Source organism: Thermomyces lanuginosus (genome assembly GCF_041956635.1).
Source record: "Thermomyces lanuginosus strain ATCC 200065 unplaced genomic scaffold VTN49scaffold_31, whole genome shotgun sequence".
NCBI lineage: Eukaryota > Fungi > Ascomycota > Eurotiomycetes > Eurotiales > Trichocomaceae > Thermomyces > Thermomyces lanuginosus.
This window is the reverse complement of record NW_027192365.1, coordinates 1,449,903-1,463,049: the sequence shown is the minus strand read 5'-3', so window position 1 is coordinate 1,463,049 and position 13,147 is coordinate 1,449,903. Positions and strand designations below refer to the sequence as shown.

General features: G+C 52.6%; 4 protein-coding genes across 4 annotated transcripts; 2 read left to right on the top strand and 2 right to left on the bottom strand.

The window, feature by feature from the left end:
* Positions 1–98: 98 nt before the first annotated feature.
* On the top strand, positions 99–3,351 carry VTN49DRAFT_4590 (uncharacterized protein; the record flags this gene model as incomplete). The annotated part of the gene is made up of 2 exons (XM_069412553.1): positions 99–3,091; positions 3,150–3,351. 2 exons carry the CDS (start codon positions 99–101, stop codon positions 3,349–3,351), a joined length of 3,195 nt encoding a protein of 1,064 aa, XP_069267785.1.
* A 296-nt stretch (positions 3,352–3,647) lies between these two features.
* VTN49DRAFT_4589 (uncharacterized protein) lies at positions 3,648–7,007 on the bottom strand (the record flags this gene model as incomplete). The annotated part of the gene is made up of 5 exons (XM_069412551.1): positions 3,648–4,935; positions 4,998–5,005; positions 5,067–5,161; positions 6,033–6,801; positions 6,867–7,007. The coding sequence occupies 5 exons, from the start codon at positions 7,005–7,007 to the stop codon at positions 3,648–3,650; spliced, it is 2,301 nt and encodes a 766-aa protein (XP_069267784.1).
* Positions 7,008–7,501: 494 nt separating this feature from the next.
* VTN49DRAFT_4588 (uncharacterized protein) lies at positions 7,502–8,695 on the bottom strand (the record flags this gene model as incomplete). The annotated part of the gene is made up of 6 exons (XM_069412550.1): positions 7,502–7,595; positions 7,646–7,680; positions 7,732–7,752; positions 7,810–7,922; positions 7,976–8,550; positions 8,640–8,695. The coding sequence occupies 6 exons, from the start codon at positions 8,693–8,695 to the stop codon at positions 7,502–7,504; spliced, it is 894 nt and encodes a 297-aa protein (XP_069267783.1).
* Positions 8,696–9,506: 811 nt separating this feature from the next.
* Positions 9,507–12,579, top strand: VTN49DRAFT_4587 (uncharacterized protein; the record flags this gene model as incomplete). Its single annotated transcript, XM_069412549.1, has 6 exons — positions 9,507–9,561; positions 9,692–9,924; positions 9,977–11,593; positions 11,645–11,884; positions 11,939–12,388; positions 12,445–12,579. The coding sequence occupies 6 exons, from the start codon at positions 9,507–9,509 to the stop codon at positions 12,577–12,579; spliced, it is 2,730 nt and encodes a 909-aa protein (XP_069267782.1).
* Positions 12,580–13,147: the final 568 nt, after the last annotated feature.

Sequence of the window (13,147 nt, the reverse complement as noted above, 5' to 3'; positions counted from 1 at the left end):
CGGTGACAGTCGGCAAAATGTGAGAAAAAAAATATGATAGCTACAACTTTGAGGGCATTTTTCGAGCTGCAATCGTCCGGCGCCAGCGAGCCAGAAGAATGCCTCGGAAAGCGATTGACTCGCGCATTCCGGCCTTGATTCGGAATGGCGTCCAAGAGAAGAAGCGCAGCTTCTTCGTCATTGTCGGAGACCGGGCGAAGGACGCCATCGTCCATCTGCACTGGATCTTGACGGGCGCAGATGTCAAACAGAACAAGTCCGTCCTTTGGGCCTATAAGAAAGACCTTCTCGGATTCAGCAGTCACCGCAAGAAGCGCGAAGCCAAGATCAAGAAGGAGATCAAGCGAGGTCTCCGCGAACCCAACGAAGAAGACCCCTTCGAACTCTTCATTAGCTTAAACCAGATCCGCTATGTTTACTACAAAGAGACCGACAAGATTCTCGGAAACACCTATGGCATGTGCATCCTGCAGGACTTCGAGGCGCTCACTCCGAACCTCCTCGCACGCACGATAGAAACGGTGGAGGGTGGTGGATTGGTGTTGCTGCTGCTGAAGGGAATGAAGAGCTTGAAGCAGCTTTATACCCTTTCAATGGATATTCACTCGCGATACCGCACGGAGGCTCATGGCGATGTAGTGGCGCGATTCAACGAACGGTTTATCCTGTCACTGGGAAGCTGCGAGTCGTGCCTGGTGGTTGACGATGAGTTGAACGTGCTACCCATCTCCGGTGGTAAAAATGTCAAACCGCTGCCCCCTCCCGAATCGGCCGAGGATGCGAAAACGCCCGCTCAGAAAGAACTGGAGGAGATTAAGCAGAGCTTGGCGGATTCTCAGCCCGTAGGGTCGTTGATAACCCTCGCCAAGACGGTCGATCAGGCCAAGGCCCTCTTGACCTTTGTCGATGCGATTGCGGAGAAGACCCTGCGAAGCACAGTCACTCTGACAGCAGCGCGTGGACGAGGCAAGTCGGCAGCATTGGGTGTTGCCGTGGCCGCTGCGATTGCCCATGGCTACAGCAACATCTTCATTACATCTCCCAGTCCCGAGAACTTGAAAACACTCTTTGAATTCGTATTTAAGGGTTTCGACGCACTTGGCTATCTAGATCATGTTGATTACACGATCCTTCAATCGACAAATCCTGCGTTCAATAAGGCCATTGTCCGCGTCAACGTTCACCGACACCACCGCCAAACAATCCAGTACATCCAACCTCAGGATGCATATGCCCTGGGACAAGCGGAGCTCTTGGTCATCGACGAGGCAGCTGCGATCCCGCTTCCTCTGGTTCGAAAGCTGCTGGGGCCATACCTTGTGTTCATGGCCTCCACCATCAACGGATACGAAGGGACGGGTCGGTCGTTGTCGCTGAAACTGATCCAGCAACTGCGCGAGCAATCTCGCGGCGCCAAGAACGTGCAGGAAGACACCGATATCGCTGACCGGTCGACGGGCAAGCCGGCCAAAGCTGTTGAGAAAGCTCCTGGAGGTCGGACGTTGAGGGAAATCACATTGTCCGAGCCGATCCGATATGCGCCCGGCGATCCAGTTGAAAAGTGGCTGAATAAACTCCTCTGCTTGGATGCTACTTTGCCAAAATCGAAGATGAACACACAAGGCTGCCCACATCCATCGCAATGTCAGCTGCTTCAGGTGAACCGGGATACACTATTCTCTTTCCATCCGGTTTCCGAAAAGTTTTTGCAGCAGATGATGGCTCTTTACGTAGCCAGTCACTACAAGAACTCACCCAACGACTTGCAGCTGATGAGCGATGCTCCTGCGCATCAGCTGTTCGTTTTGGTACCTCCGATCGATGAAGACGCCACAAAGCTTCCAGAGCCGCTGTGCGTCATCCAGGTCGCTCTCGAGGGTCGTATTAGCCGGGAAAGCGTCTTGAACAGTCTGAGCCGCGGCCACCGCGCAGGGGGTGACTTGATTCCGTGGTTGGTCAGCCAGCAGTTCCAGGACGAGGAGTTTGCCAGTCTGTCCGGAGCTCGAATCGTCCGCATCGCCACCAATCCTGAATACCTCAACATGGGTTATGGGTCTCGGGCGCTGGAACTCCTGATCGACTTCTATGAGGGCAAGTTCACAAACCTCGACGAAGATTTGCCCGAGGCCACGGAGGAGATGGTCCGCGTGACCGACGAAGAGCTCGAGAATGCCAACCTGCTGGACGACAACATTCACGTCCGCGATATCCGGTCCATGCCGCCGCTGTTCCAGAAGCTGTCGGAGCGACGGCCAGACAGCCTGGACTATGTCGGTGTCAGTTACGGATTGACGCCGCAGCTGCACAAGTTCTGGAAACGGGCCCAGTTCGCGCCAGTCTACCTCCGGCAGACCCCCAACGAGTTGACGGGCGAGCATTCCTGTGTCATGCTGCGTGCGCTTTCGTCGGGGACCAGCGATACCAGTTGGCTGGGGGCCTTCACGCGGGACTTCCACAAACGCTTCCTGTCGCTTCTCTCGTATCAATTCCGACAATTCCCTTCCGTCCTGTCGCTGAGCATCTGCGAGTCCGCAATGGCGGGCTCCAAGTCCGACCCGTCATACACACCAACCCCTCTGACAAAGGATGCGCTCGACGCGGCCTTCTCCCCGTTCGATCTGAAGCGCTTAGACAGCTACGCGAACAACATGCTGGACTACCACGTCATCCTCGACATGGTCCCGACTATCGCCAACTTCTACTTCACCGGCCAGCTGCAGGGCAAAGTGAACCTGTCCGGCGTGCAGCAGTCCATTCTCTTGGCTGTTGGTCTCCAGCGGAAGAACATCGAGGACCTGGAGAAGGAACTCAACGTGCCATCGTCTCAACTGCTCGCCATGTTCATCAAGATCATCCGCAAGGTCTCGACGCACTTCCGCAGCCTCGTCGAGGGTGCCGTGTCGGAGACCATGCCGCCGGAGCGTCCTGTTGGTGTGGAACCGGCCGGTGCCCACGACGAAGACGCCGTCGACAAGCGCTTCCAGCCTCTGGCGGAGGATCTCAACGAGGAACTGCGCGAGGGTGGCGAACAAGTCGACGAGGAGCTGCGAGAAAAGCAGCGGGCATTGATCGATGCTCTTCCTTTAGAACAGTGAGTGGCCCCCTAATCATGTTATTAGGTACCATCCCGTTACTAACAAGCAAATCAGATACGAAATAAGCAACGGCGCCGCTGGTTGGGAAGAAGCAGAGAAGCAGATCCGCCAAGGTGGTGCATCGACCGTCAGCATCAAAAGCAACAAGCCTCCCAAGCGCAAGCCTGGTGAGACGGCACGGGAGATCTATGAGAAGGAAATCGAGTCCAAGATTCGGAAGAAGATCAAGAAGGGTACGGAGGGACGAAGGAAGTAAAAAAGGTGTCTTGTTCTGTCGTTGTTGCCATGACTGCATTCAGGGCCGGGCGTTTTCTTCTTTTTTCGTTTCCTTGGAATGCTTATGCTGCTCTCATAGAAAAAGTTTCGATGAGCGTTTAGAATACCCAGGACGGATTCTGGTGTACATATGTAGGAATGTGAAGGTGTCGATGGATGTTTTTCAAACATTGAAACGATATTACCTCCTAGGAGATACCAATAGATTGACAGCAGAACAAAAGATAACCCTCCATTGAACTCCAAACCTGCCCGAGATACGTGTTGTACATGCACTCATAGCTCATCATGCATCGTATCCGCTTCTTCTTCTTCCTCCTTCGATCCTTCTTCCGTCTGCGTCTCCTCCACCTTTGTCTCCTCAGTTGCGGTAGAAGACTCCGTCTCCGTCGCACTGCTGCCCTCATCGACGATCACACCCTCAGGCAACTTGCTCTTCGCCCCTTCGCCCAATCGAATTGCGTCAATCCACGCCTCGACATGAGAGACAGCGAAATCTTCCCGCTCGACGGGCTGGTACCGTCTCCACCAGCCCCGTCGGCCATTAACGGCAATCAGCTCAGTTTTTGCTTCGTCCTGAAGGCCGAGCTTATCGCGGAGGATACCGATGTGGGAATTGGCCGAGGGCACGCTGTAGAAGGGCAAGCCATGGCTTGCGAGTTTATGGGAGAGCTCGGCGATGGTGGAGAGGGCCTGTTTGGCGGAAGCAGGGAGCTCCTCCGCGTCGGATGACGACTGTGGCAGTAAGGCCAAGATGCAGGTTCCAGATTTGGGACTCAGGCACGCGGACTGCAGGGCCTCGGGAGTCGCCAGCTCGTCAACCTCGGCGGGCTTCGCGGCTGGTGCAGGGGTGGATGTCTCAGTCTTCGCCGGCTCTGTCGAGGTACTACTGTCCTTTGCCGTAGAGGCTGTCTTCGAACTCGACTTCTTGGTAGATTTCGCCTTGCTCTTCTTGTCTTCGACAGGCGCAGGATCCGGATTTGGTTGCGCCACTTGGGAGAGAAACTCCACCATCGGCTGCTTCTTCAACTCGCCATCATACTTGATAGGCTCGGCAGTCTCGCCCCCAGGAAACAGAAGCAAGGTCGGGAAGGAAGTGACTCCGAACTTGCTCACAGCAGCTGACTCCTTGCTACGAATCTGCGCGACTTGAATCTTTCCCAAAAAGTCAATCGCCAGCGCGCGAAGGAGGGCACTTGTGGTACCCTTCTCCGTAAACAAGACCGCTTTAGGCGTCTCGCTGTTCGATGATAACCATTCCTCATAATCCTTGTCTGTCAGCCGCTTGACGTGGTTCGGGATCCGCTCCACGACTGCGTCCGCGATGGCCTTTGCGCTGCGCGGCCCCTGATAGTCCTCCACGCGTGGCTTGCCGGGCTTGGATCCAGGCACGACAATCTTCAGGGTCGGGAAACCCTGCACTCCCATCCGCCCACAAAAGGGCTTGTTGGCGTCATCGTCGCAGTTAACCGCTGCCACCTTGGCCAGGCCCTCCAGGTTTTTGGCTACTTTTTCGTATGCAGGTTTGAGGTTCTGGCAGTGGCCGCACCATGGGGCGAAGAATCTGGTAGCATGACATTTTAGCATTGAGTCCACAAGCAAAAGCTTGTTATAGATGCGACATACTCTACAATCTATACAAAAGATTCTCGTTAGTCCGATCGCCAATTTTCAAGATCGAACCAAGCTGCTTACTGAAGTGTAGTTGGATTTGGCAATAATCGAGTCATAGGTTTTATGATCAACTTGCAGAACGGGCGAGTTCTTCGTATACAAACTCGCGTTGACACCTGCGGGAAGTACTCCCAGCAAGGATGCAAGGAGAGCTAAAGCTATATTGCTGCGCATTCTGAGAGAAAAGGTCTGACCGTCGATAGCTAGCGTCCAGCAGAGTACATGAATATAAATGCTGTAATGGCCAAGCTGGAATCCTCGAGCGGTTGAGGTATTCGTGGCCTTAAGATGGAGGCCGAAACAAGGGTTACCTTGCTGAGAATGAAGCTCTTGGCATGACCGAATATGGAGAGTTGACCTACTATATACAGTTAATGTGGAGATCATGGACTGCCTAGAACGGCTGATTGACCCTGTTTAGGAAGTACCTAACCGCGGGCAGGACAGGCAGATCGTGCCACTTCTTAGTGATCTACAAAGGTACTGTCAATCACCAGTCGGTGTATGCTCTCAACCACTGCCAGTAATATGTGCTAAGAGTTATAAGTCTAAATAAGTAAGAGCAATGAGACCTCCACCGGGAAGTTGGACGAATAGAACCGGTAGGAACTGGATTTTCTAATGATACACATCGAGAAACATGGACGGATCGATAGGAGAAACAGTTGTTCACAAAAAAGTCGAAATGTTTTCACGGAACACAATCAGCAATTTCGGAGTTGACTTTGCCGACCCCCTGATATTTGCAGCTGGCACATGCCCGTATGCCACATGCTGGACAGACAAGGGTGTAGACAGGAAGCCACATGTGACAAGCGTCGCATTCCTTTGCATTGAACGACTTAATCCAGGAACCCAGGTGGCGGCATTGAGACGAATTATCCGTAAAATTAGTAACGTCAGTGTGCAGCGTGTCGGAAAGTCCGCGCCGCTGCTCTTCCAGCAAGCCTTGGAGGGATTCGAGAATCACACCCGCGATTTCCTTACACAAACTTTGATGGTCGTAGCGCCCATTCCCGTTAACGAGCTTGTAATGGAAGATGGATGCCAGAGTAGAACAGGGACCCGTCCCCGGGCTTGTCGATTGCTCTGGATGCACAGTGGAACCAGGCTGCTTCCGTTGAGATGGAAGGGAACCTTTGCTTGTCGACTGCTGGTCATCCAAGTCAATGAGAGGTGCCTCCTCGTCGTCAAGATCAATGAGCGGAACATCTCCTTGATCAGAGGAGTCATATGTTTCATGTACATTGGCGGATTGATCCTGCTTGGCCGTATCAAACGAACAATTTCTGCGTGAATTTTGGCCTGCGATGCTGGCGACATCATCTGCTGGCTCGAAGAGAGCCGCATCCTCATCAGCAGGGTCATCGTTCCAGCATTTATATGACGGAACTTCCGGCTCGCTGAGTTCCTTGCCATCCTCGTCGTCCTCCTCACGGTAGAGACGAGACTCCATCATCTTAACCCGTTCTGCCTGCTGATACGCCCTCCACTGGCGTTCTATCTCCAGCTGCTCCTGCAGGCGTCGTTCTTCCTCCTCTTCGCGCTCCTGTTCCTCACGCTCACGACGGTCCCGCTCTTCTCTGTGCTTCTCGTCCTCTGCCCAGGCCGCTTCCCAGGCTGGCCAGCCGTCAGCGACATTTTCATAGACAGGCTCCTCTGGCACATAAGGAGCGTCCCAGCGGCGGCTGCTTAGGGAACAGTCGTGTTCTGCCCGTCGAACAGGATCACGCAGAACCTCGGCAGCCTCCTGGATCTGTTGCAGAGCTTGTTAGATTCTCGGTCAACCAGGAACAATGAGATGAGTTTGATCAGGCTGACCTTTCTGAACTTGGTCAGTGATGCGGGTCCATTATCGGCCTTGTCAGGATGATATTTCAGAGCAAGCTTCTTGTATGCGGAGTTGATTTCCTTGAGACTGGCGTTAGATGAGACGCCCAAGACCTCGTAATAATCCATCATTGTGCTGAAAATGGTTGATCTGGTGTGAGTTGATGGAGGGGGAGGCTTTCCTTCTTTTGGGACAAAAGAGAAGGAAGGTGCAAGGATGGCGGATGTGGCAGGAGCAGGAGAAAAACTAGACACCTTCCTTCGAGGGAATCACAGATCCTCCATTCCATGTCCAAGACCGAGAATAATGACATGAACGGAGCAGAGCGTGTGAAAATACTGAAGTGGCCATCAATAGTGACAAGCACACAGTGAATCAGGCACTAGCAATGCGCAACACACTGTTTAATCAGGATGTGTGAAAAAGTCAGTGTGTTTGCAGAGGTCGGCTATTAGAATCAAACGGTCGATGCCTTGCCAATGGAGTAAAGAATGGCATGGAAATCAGGTCAGACTCAACGAAATTGAACGATTGAATAAGTAAGACACATAATATTGAAGCTGTTGTACATCCTCGACGGTCTAAGAGTTTTATATGCACATGGCAGTCACCATCCCAACCGAGTCTACATTTCGGAGCTGGCAGTGGCACCAGTGATAATCTCCACCAGTTCGCCAGTAATGGCGGCCTGGCGCTGTCGGTTGTACAGGATCTGGAACCTGCAAGGGAGTTAGCGGCTAAATACCATGGGAATAAACCCAGCACATACTTGTTGATCATCTCACCGGCGTTCTTCGAGGCGTTCTGCAAACTGGTTAGTAAATCCAACCGCATATCGGATTAAGAAATACTTGCCTCCATGGCGTTGCGACGAGCCTAACCGACATGGTCAGCAATGGCTTCGAAACCTGTATCCAGTTGGGATAGTCTTACCGAGATCTCGCATGCGTGGCCCTCGGCCAAAGCCCAGAACAAGCTGTTGGCCATCGCATATTCACGCAGGTTGGTCAGGACGTCATCACCAACCTCGAACGCATGGATGTTGGCTAGTAGGATGGGGTTCAGTACTCGGGCATGAAATCTGTGTTCGTTGACTTACGGGAGTTGGTGATGGCTTCCTCCGAGTAAGCCTCCACGATGGCAGGCTCGTAGCTCTGAGCGTTGATGAACCGGTTGTAGATAATCTTAACGCTGGCGTACTCGGTGGGCAGCAGGGAAATCTGATCCGCGATCGCCTGAGCGTCGGCAAAGGTCGGGATATCCTTGCAGACATTGGCGAAGCTCAGGACGATGTTGTTGGCGTTGGTACGGCTGAGCTGAGCCTTGGCCTTCTCACCCAGGACGACAACATCGGCGTTCGGGTTCTCGCTCAGGATGCGACGAGTGGCCTTGCTCAAGCCGGAATGGATACCACCGCAGAGACCCTTGTCGGAGCTGGCGACCACGAGAAGGGTTTTCTTGCCATCCAATGCCTTCGTCTCCGCCTTCTCGAACACCGTGTTGGAAGTCTTTCCGTAAACGCGAGAGTCCTCCATGGCCTTTTGAGCGCGAGTCAGGCGGGTGGACGCGACGATTTTCATCGTGTTGGTGATCTTCTCAATGTTCTTGATGGACTTGAGACGACCCTCGATTTCACGAAGCGTCGCAAAATTGGCCGCATTGGCAGGAGCCGTGCTTCGCACATCAGCAATTGCATTCCGATCGATCCATCGCATGTAATGGGCTTGCGGCATGGCAAGCTCCAGCGACGTCAGAAGACTTACCGAACAACGGCAGCACTGCCGGCCTTCAAGGCCGGACGAGCGGCACGGGAGAACATGGCGGCAAAGAGGGGAGTGGCCCGGAAGATGGAAAATCCTTAACGGAGGCTGCAAAGAAGGTCGCAGCTGGCTCAATTGCTGACGCCTCGCGAACGAGAGAGAGGGGGGGAGTTTCCGCAATTGCTAGAGCAAGTGCCTGTGGTGGTTTCGCAGGATCCGGCACAGACGACTACGGCAGGCGAAGACACCAAAAGTGCAATCACGTGATCAAAAATCGCGCCGAGAGTTTTTCGTGGGCAACGAAAACCGGAGAAGTCGGATGAAGAAGGCCCAAGCGCCAAGGAATCCGCTGGGCGGCTGGGCCTATGAACAGTATTGCGCGCTAAACCTTTTTGGGAAGCGCAGATGCAAGAAATGGATTTGAATGGGAATGCCCCAAGAAAAAAATCAGGCAACAAGGCATCCATCCCGCGCAGGAAGTGAAGGCGGAAGAAATCAGATCCCCAATAAGATCTCAGTTCCTGGGCTGAAGACCCAGTACTTCTTCAATTTCTCTTGTCTCTTTATCTCTTTAATAAACGCCCTCATTCAGCGGCCCATTGTTCATAGTCCTTTCATTCCCTCCGGGGCCTTCCTTGAACCCGTGATCCACCCTTCCCTCTTTCAGCCTCCCCCGGTGCGTCCTCAGACAGAGTGCTGTCTACTAGATTGCTCTCTGCTTCGACTCTCCTCTCCGGTACTCGATGCGCTCTGCCTGAGAACGTGCTGGTATTTTACGGTCTGAAGTTCTTCCCCGTTGCCGGTCGTACTTTATCACGGTCCTTACTTCCTCTACGTCATATATCCATCCCTCAGCCTCGAATCCAAGCCATGAGTTCCTCGGAAGACGATACTCCTCTCATCAAGACAAACGGCCGCGCTGCGAGTGAGTCCCCTGCTCCTCCCTCGCTTGTAGTCCTTGAAGAATGATGCCCTCCAGCGGGCAACTCTGCGTACTACCGAGGGAACCTTCTGCGATAGCTCTCCGTACTTGGATACTGACCCTGTTCCCGCAGAGCAGGCGCTTTCCGAAGAGGTGGTCTCCGAAGCAACGGACAAGGCGATGGATAATGGAACGAAAGGCGATGTCGCTTCGGGAATTTCGCGCCGTTTTGGCCCTGTCGACGGCGACGTGGAGATGAAAGACGTTGAGGACGGTGTGAATGGAAGTGGTAAACGGAAGGCTCGAACCAGTAGCGGACAGCCGTCCTACGCCGAGTCTGAGAGCAGCGAAGACGACAAGCCATTGGTATAGTTTCATTTTCGTCGGTTGTAACTCCATGTACTAACTGTTTGATTAGAGCAAGCGCCGGAAGACCACAACCAAGAAGCAGCCAGAGTCCGACTCTGAGGATGATGTACCACTTGCTCAGAAAACCAACGGGGCCAAACTGCCAAAGGCTTCGGAGACTGCGATAGGCAAGGAGTCGGATTCGGACACTCCGATAGAGAAGAAGCTTGCCAAGAAGAAATCGCAAATCGAGCAGGCAGCCGCAAAGGAAGCAAAGGCCATCCGAAAGGCCGAGTCCACCTCAGCAGCAGCAAAGGGGAAAGCCAAGTCTGACAAAGCAGAGACGAAAGCCAAGAAAGCGAACGGGGTTAAGAAAGAGCCCAGTGACGATGAGGCTGCCACCAAGATCAAGGCCACATCAAAGAAGTCCGCTCGGTCTACCAAGTCCTCCGAATCAGAAACGTCGACGAAGAAGGGCAAGGGCAAAGGCAAATCCAGAGAGTCGTCCGTGAAGGAAGAGAAAGAGGAGACTGAGGAGCCAGAGGGTGAGGAGGAGGAAGAGGAAGAGGAGTATCGCTGGTGGGAAGACCCCAGCAAGACCGATGGAACAATCAAGTGGAGAACTCTCGAGCACAATGGCGTTCTGTTCCCTCCCCCGTACGAGCCTCTTCCGGAACATGTCAAGCTGATATACGACGGCATTCCGGTTACGCTGCACCCTGATGCCGAAGAGGTGGCTGGCTTTTTTGGTTCTATGCTCAACTCGACTCACAACGTCGAGAACCCAACTTTTCAGAAGAACTTCTTTGGGGACTTCCGCGCTGTCTTGGAGAGGACCGGCGGGGCAAAGGATCCTCAGGGAAATCCCGTGGACATCAAAGAGTTCTCCAAGTGTGACTTCCGAAAGATCTTCGAGTACTATGAACAGAAGCGTCAGGAGAAACGGAACCTACCGCCCGCGGAAAAGAAGGCTCTCAAGGCCAAGAAAGAGGCAGAAGAGGCGCCGTACATGTATTGCCTATGGGATGGGCGCAAGCAGAAGGTCGGTAACTTCCGCGTGGAACCTCCAGGCCTGTTCCGTGGCCGTGGCGAGCACCCGAAGACTGGAAAAGTGAAGGCTCGTGTGCAACCGGAGCAAATCACGATCAACATCGGCAAGGAAGCCAAGGTTCCAGATCCACCGCCGGGCCATCATTGGAAGGAAGTGCGACACGATCAAGAGAGCACCTGGCTCGCGATGTGGCAGGAGAACATCAACGGCAATTACAAGTACGTCATGCTGGCGGCGAACTCGGACATCAAGGGGCAGAGCGACTACAAGAAGTTTGAGAAGGCTCGGGAACTGAAAAAGCACATTGACCGGATCCGCAAGGACTATTACAAGGGCTTGAAGTCGGAGATGATGGTGGAACGTCAGCGAGCAACGGCGATGTATCTGATTGACAAGTTCGCTCTCCGTGCTGGCAACGAGAAGGGCGAAGATGAGGCAGACACGGTCGGCTGCTGCTCGCTAAAGTATGAGCATGTCACGTTGAAACCGCCGAATACGGTGATTTTCGATTTCCTGGGTAAGGACAGTATCCGGTACTACGATGAGGTGACGGTGGATCCTCTCGTGTTCAAGAACTTGAAGATCTTCAAGAAGCCGCCGAAGAAGCCTGGAGACGAAATTTTTGACCGATTAACGGTAAGTTGCCTGGTCCCACTATGTTTGGAGTGCAGCAAACTAAACAATCAGACTACGGCATTGAACAAGCACCTGCAAACGTACATGCCGGGCTTGACAGCCAAGGTCTTCCGTACCTACAATGCGTCATACACCTTCGCCAGGCTGCTGAAGGACATGAAGCCGGGCGGCAGTGTGGCAGAAATGGTCAAGGCTTACAATGATGCGAATCGCGAGGTGGCCATTCTCTGCAACCACAAGCGAACCGTCACGGCCAGTCATGCGGGACAGATGGAGAAGCTTGGTGAGAGGGTACGTATTTGATCCTATGACTTTACGAGCGACCGTTCACTGACGCTGTTCTAGATCAAGGGCTGCCGATATCAGAAATGGCGGGTTAAGCAGATGATGCTAAGCTTGGACCCCAGTCTCAAGAAGAAGAAAGGAGAGGACTACTTCAAGCGTGACGAAGACTTGACAGACGAGTGGGTCAAGGAACATCAGGAGTTTTTGATTGAAGAGCAACGGCAAAAGATCACGAAGAAGTTTGAAAAAGAAAACGAGAAACGGGCTGCAGAGGGTGAGAAGGAAATGAAGCCGGAAGAGCTTGAAGACCGCCTGAAGGTCCTTGATGAGATGCGGAAGAAGTTCGAGAAGGAGAACAAGACGGGCAAGGTGGAGGTGGAAGGACGAGGACAGACGCTCGAGAAGCTCGAGAACAACGTTTTGAAGCTGGAGCAGCGCATCGAAACCATGAAGCTCCAGGCGGAGGACAAGGAGAACAACAAGGAGGTTGCTCTTGGCACGTCCAAGATTGTACGTTCCGATCTCTCTCCTTCATTCACTCGAGACGGGAACTAACCGAGAAACAGAACTACATCGACCCGCGGCTGACGGTCGTCTTCTCGAAGCGCTTCAACGTGCCGATCGAGAAATTCTTCTCCAAGACCCTCCGTGAGAAATTTGACTGGGCCATCAAATCGGTGGATGAGAACTGGGAATTCTAGATGTGCATTCGTTTTGTGTCCTTCTTTTTCCAATTCTTAAGCACAGTGATGGATGATTGTTCAGCGTTTGATTTGATTAGGTTTATTTTTGCATAGCTGAGAGGTTGTGGTTTCGATCCTTCTCGGAGTTTGTCGTGCTTTTGCTTTCTCTTGGAACGATGCATTTGAATCGTATTAAGAGATGGATGATGATTGAAAGAGAAGGTGCATATGCATGAGTGAGTGGCGTTTGTATATATACACACATACACATATATCTGAATAATGCGAAAGAGCAAGAAGCATATCTAGAAATATCTTCAATTATATACTACTCAATAACTAATGTATAGAGCAAAAGACAATGCATCTCGATCTGGGACACTGTTATCAAAAACACAGCCCGTTTTCCGTGCACAATCACACTCACTATAAAGCAAACTATAAACCAAGTCAATATCGACAAGAATCGAACTGCAAGTAGTAATAAATCAACAGAAACTCTGCAGCAGTAATGGTACAAGTGATTTTAGCATCCAGTATTATATTATGCATCCCATCATACAGTTAAGTATATGTCGCGGGGAAT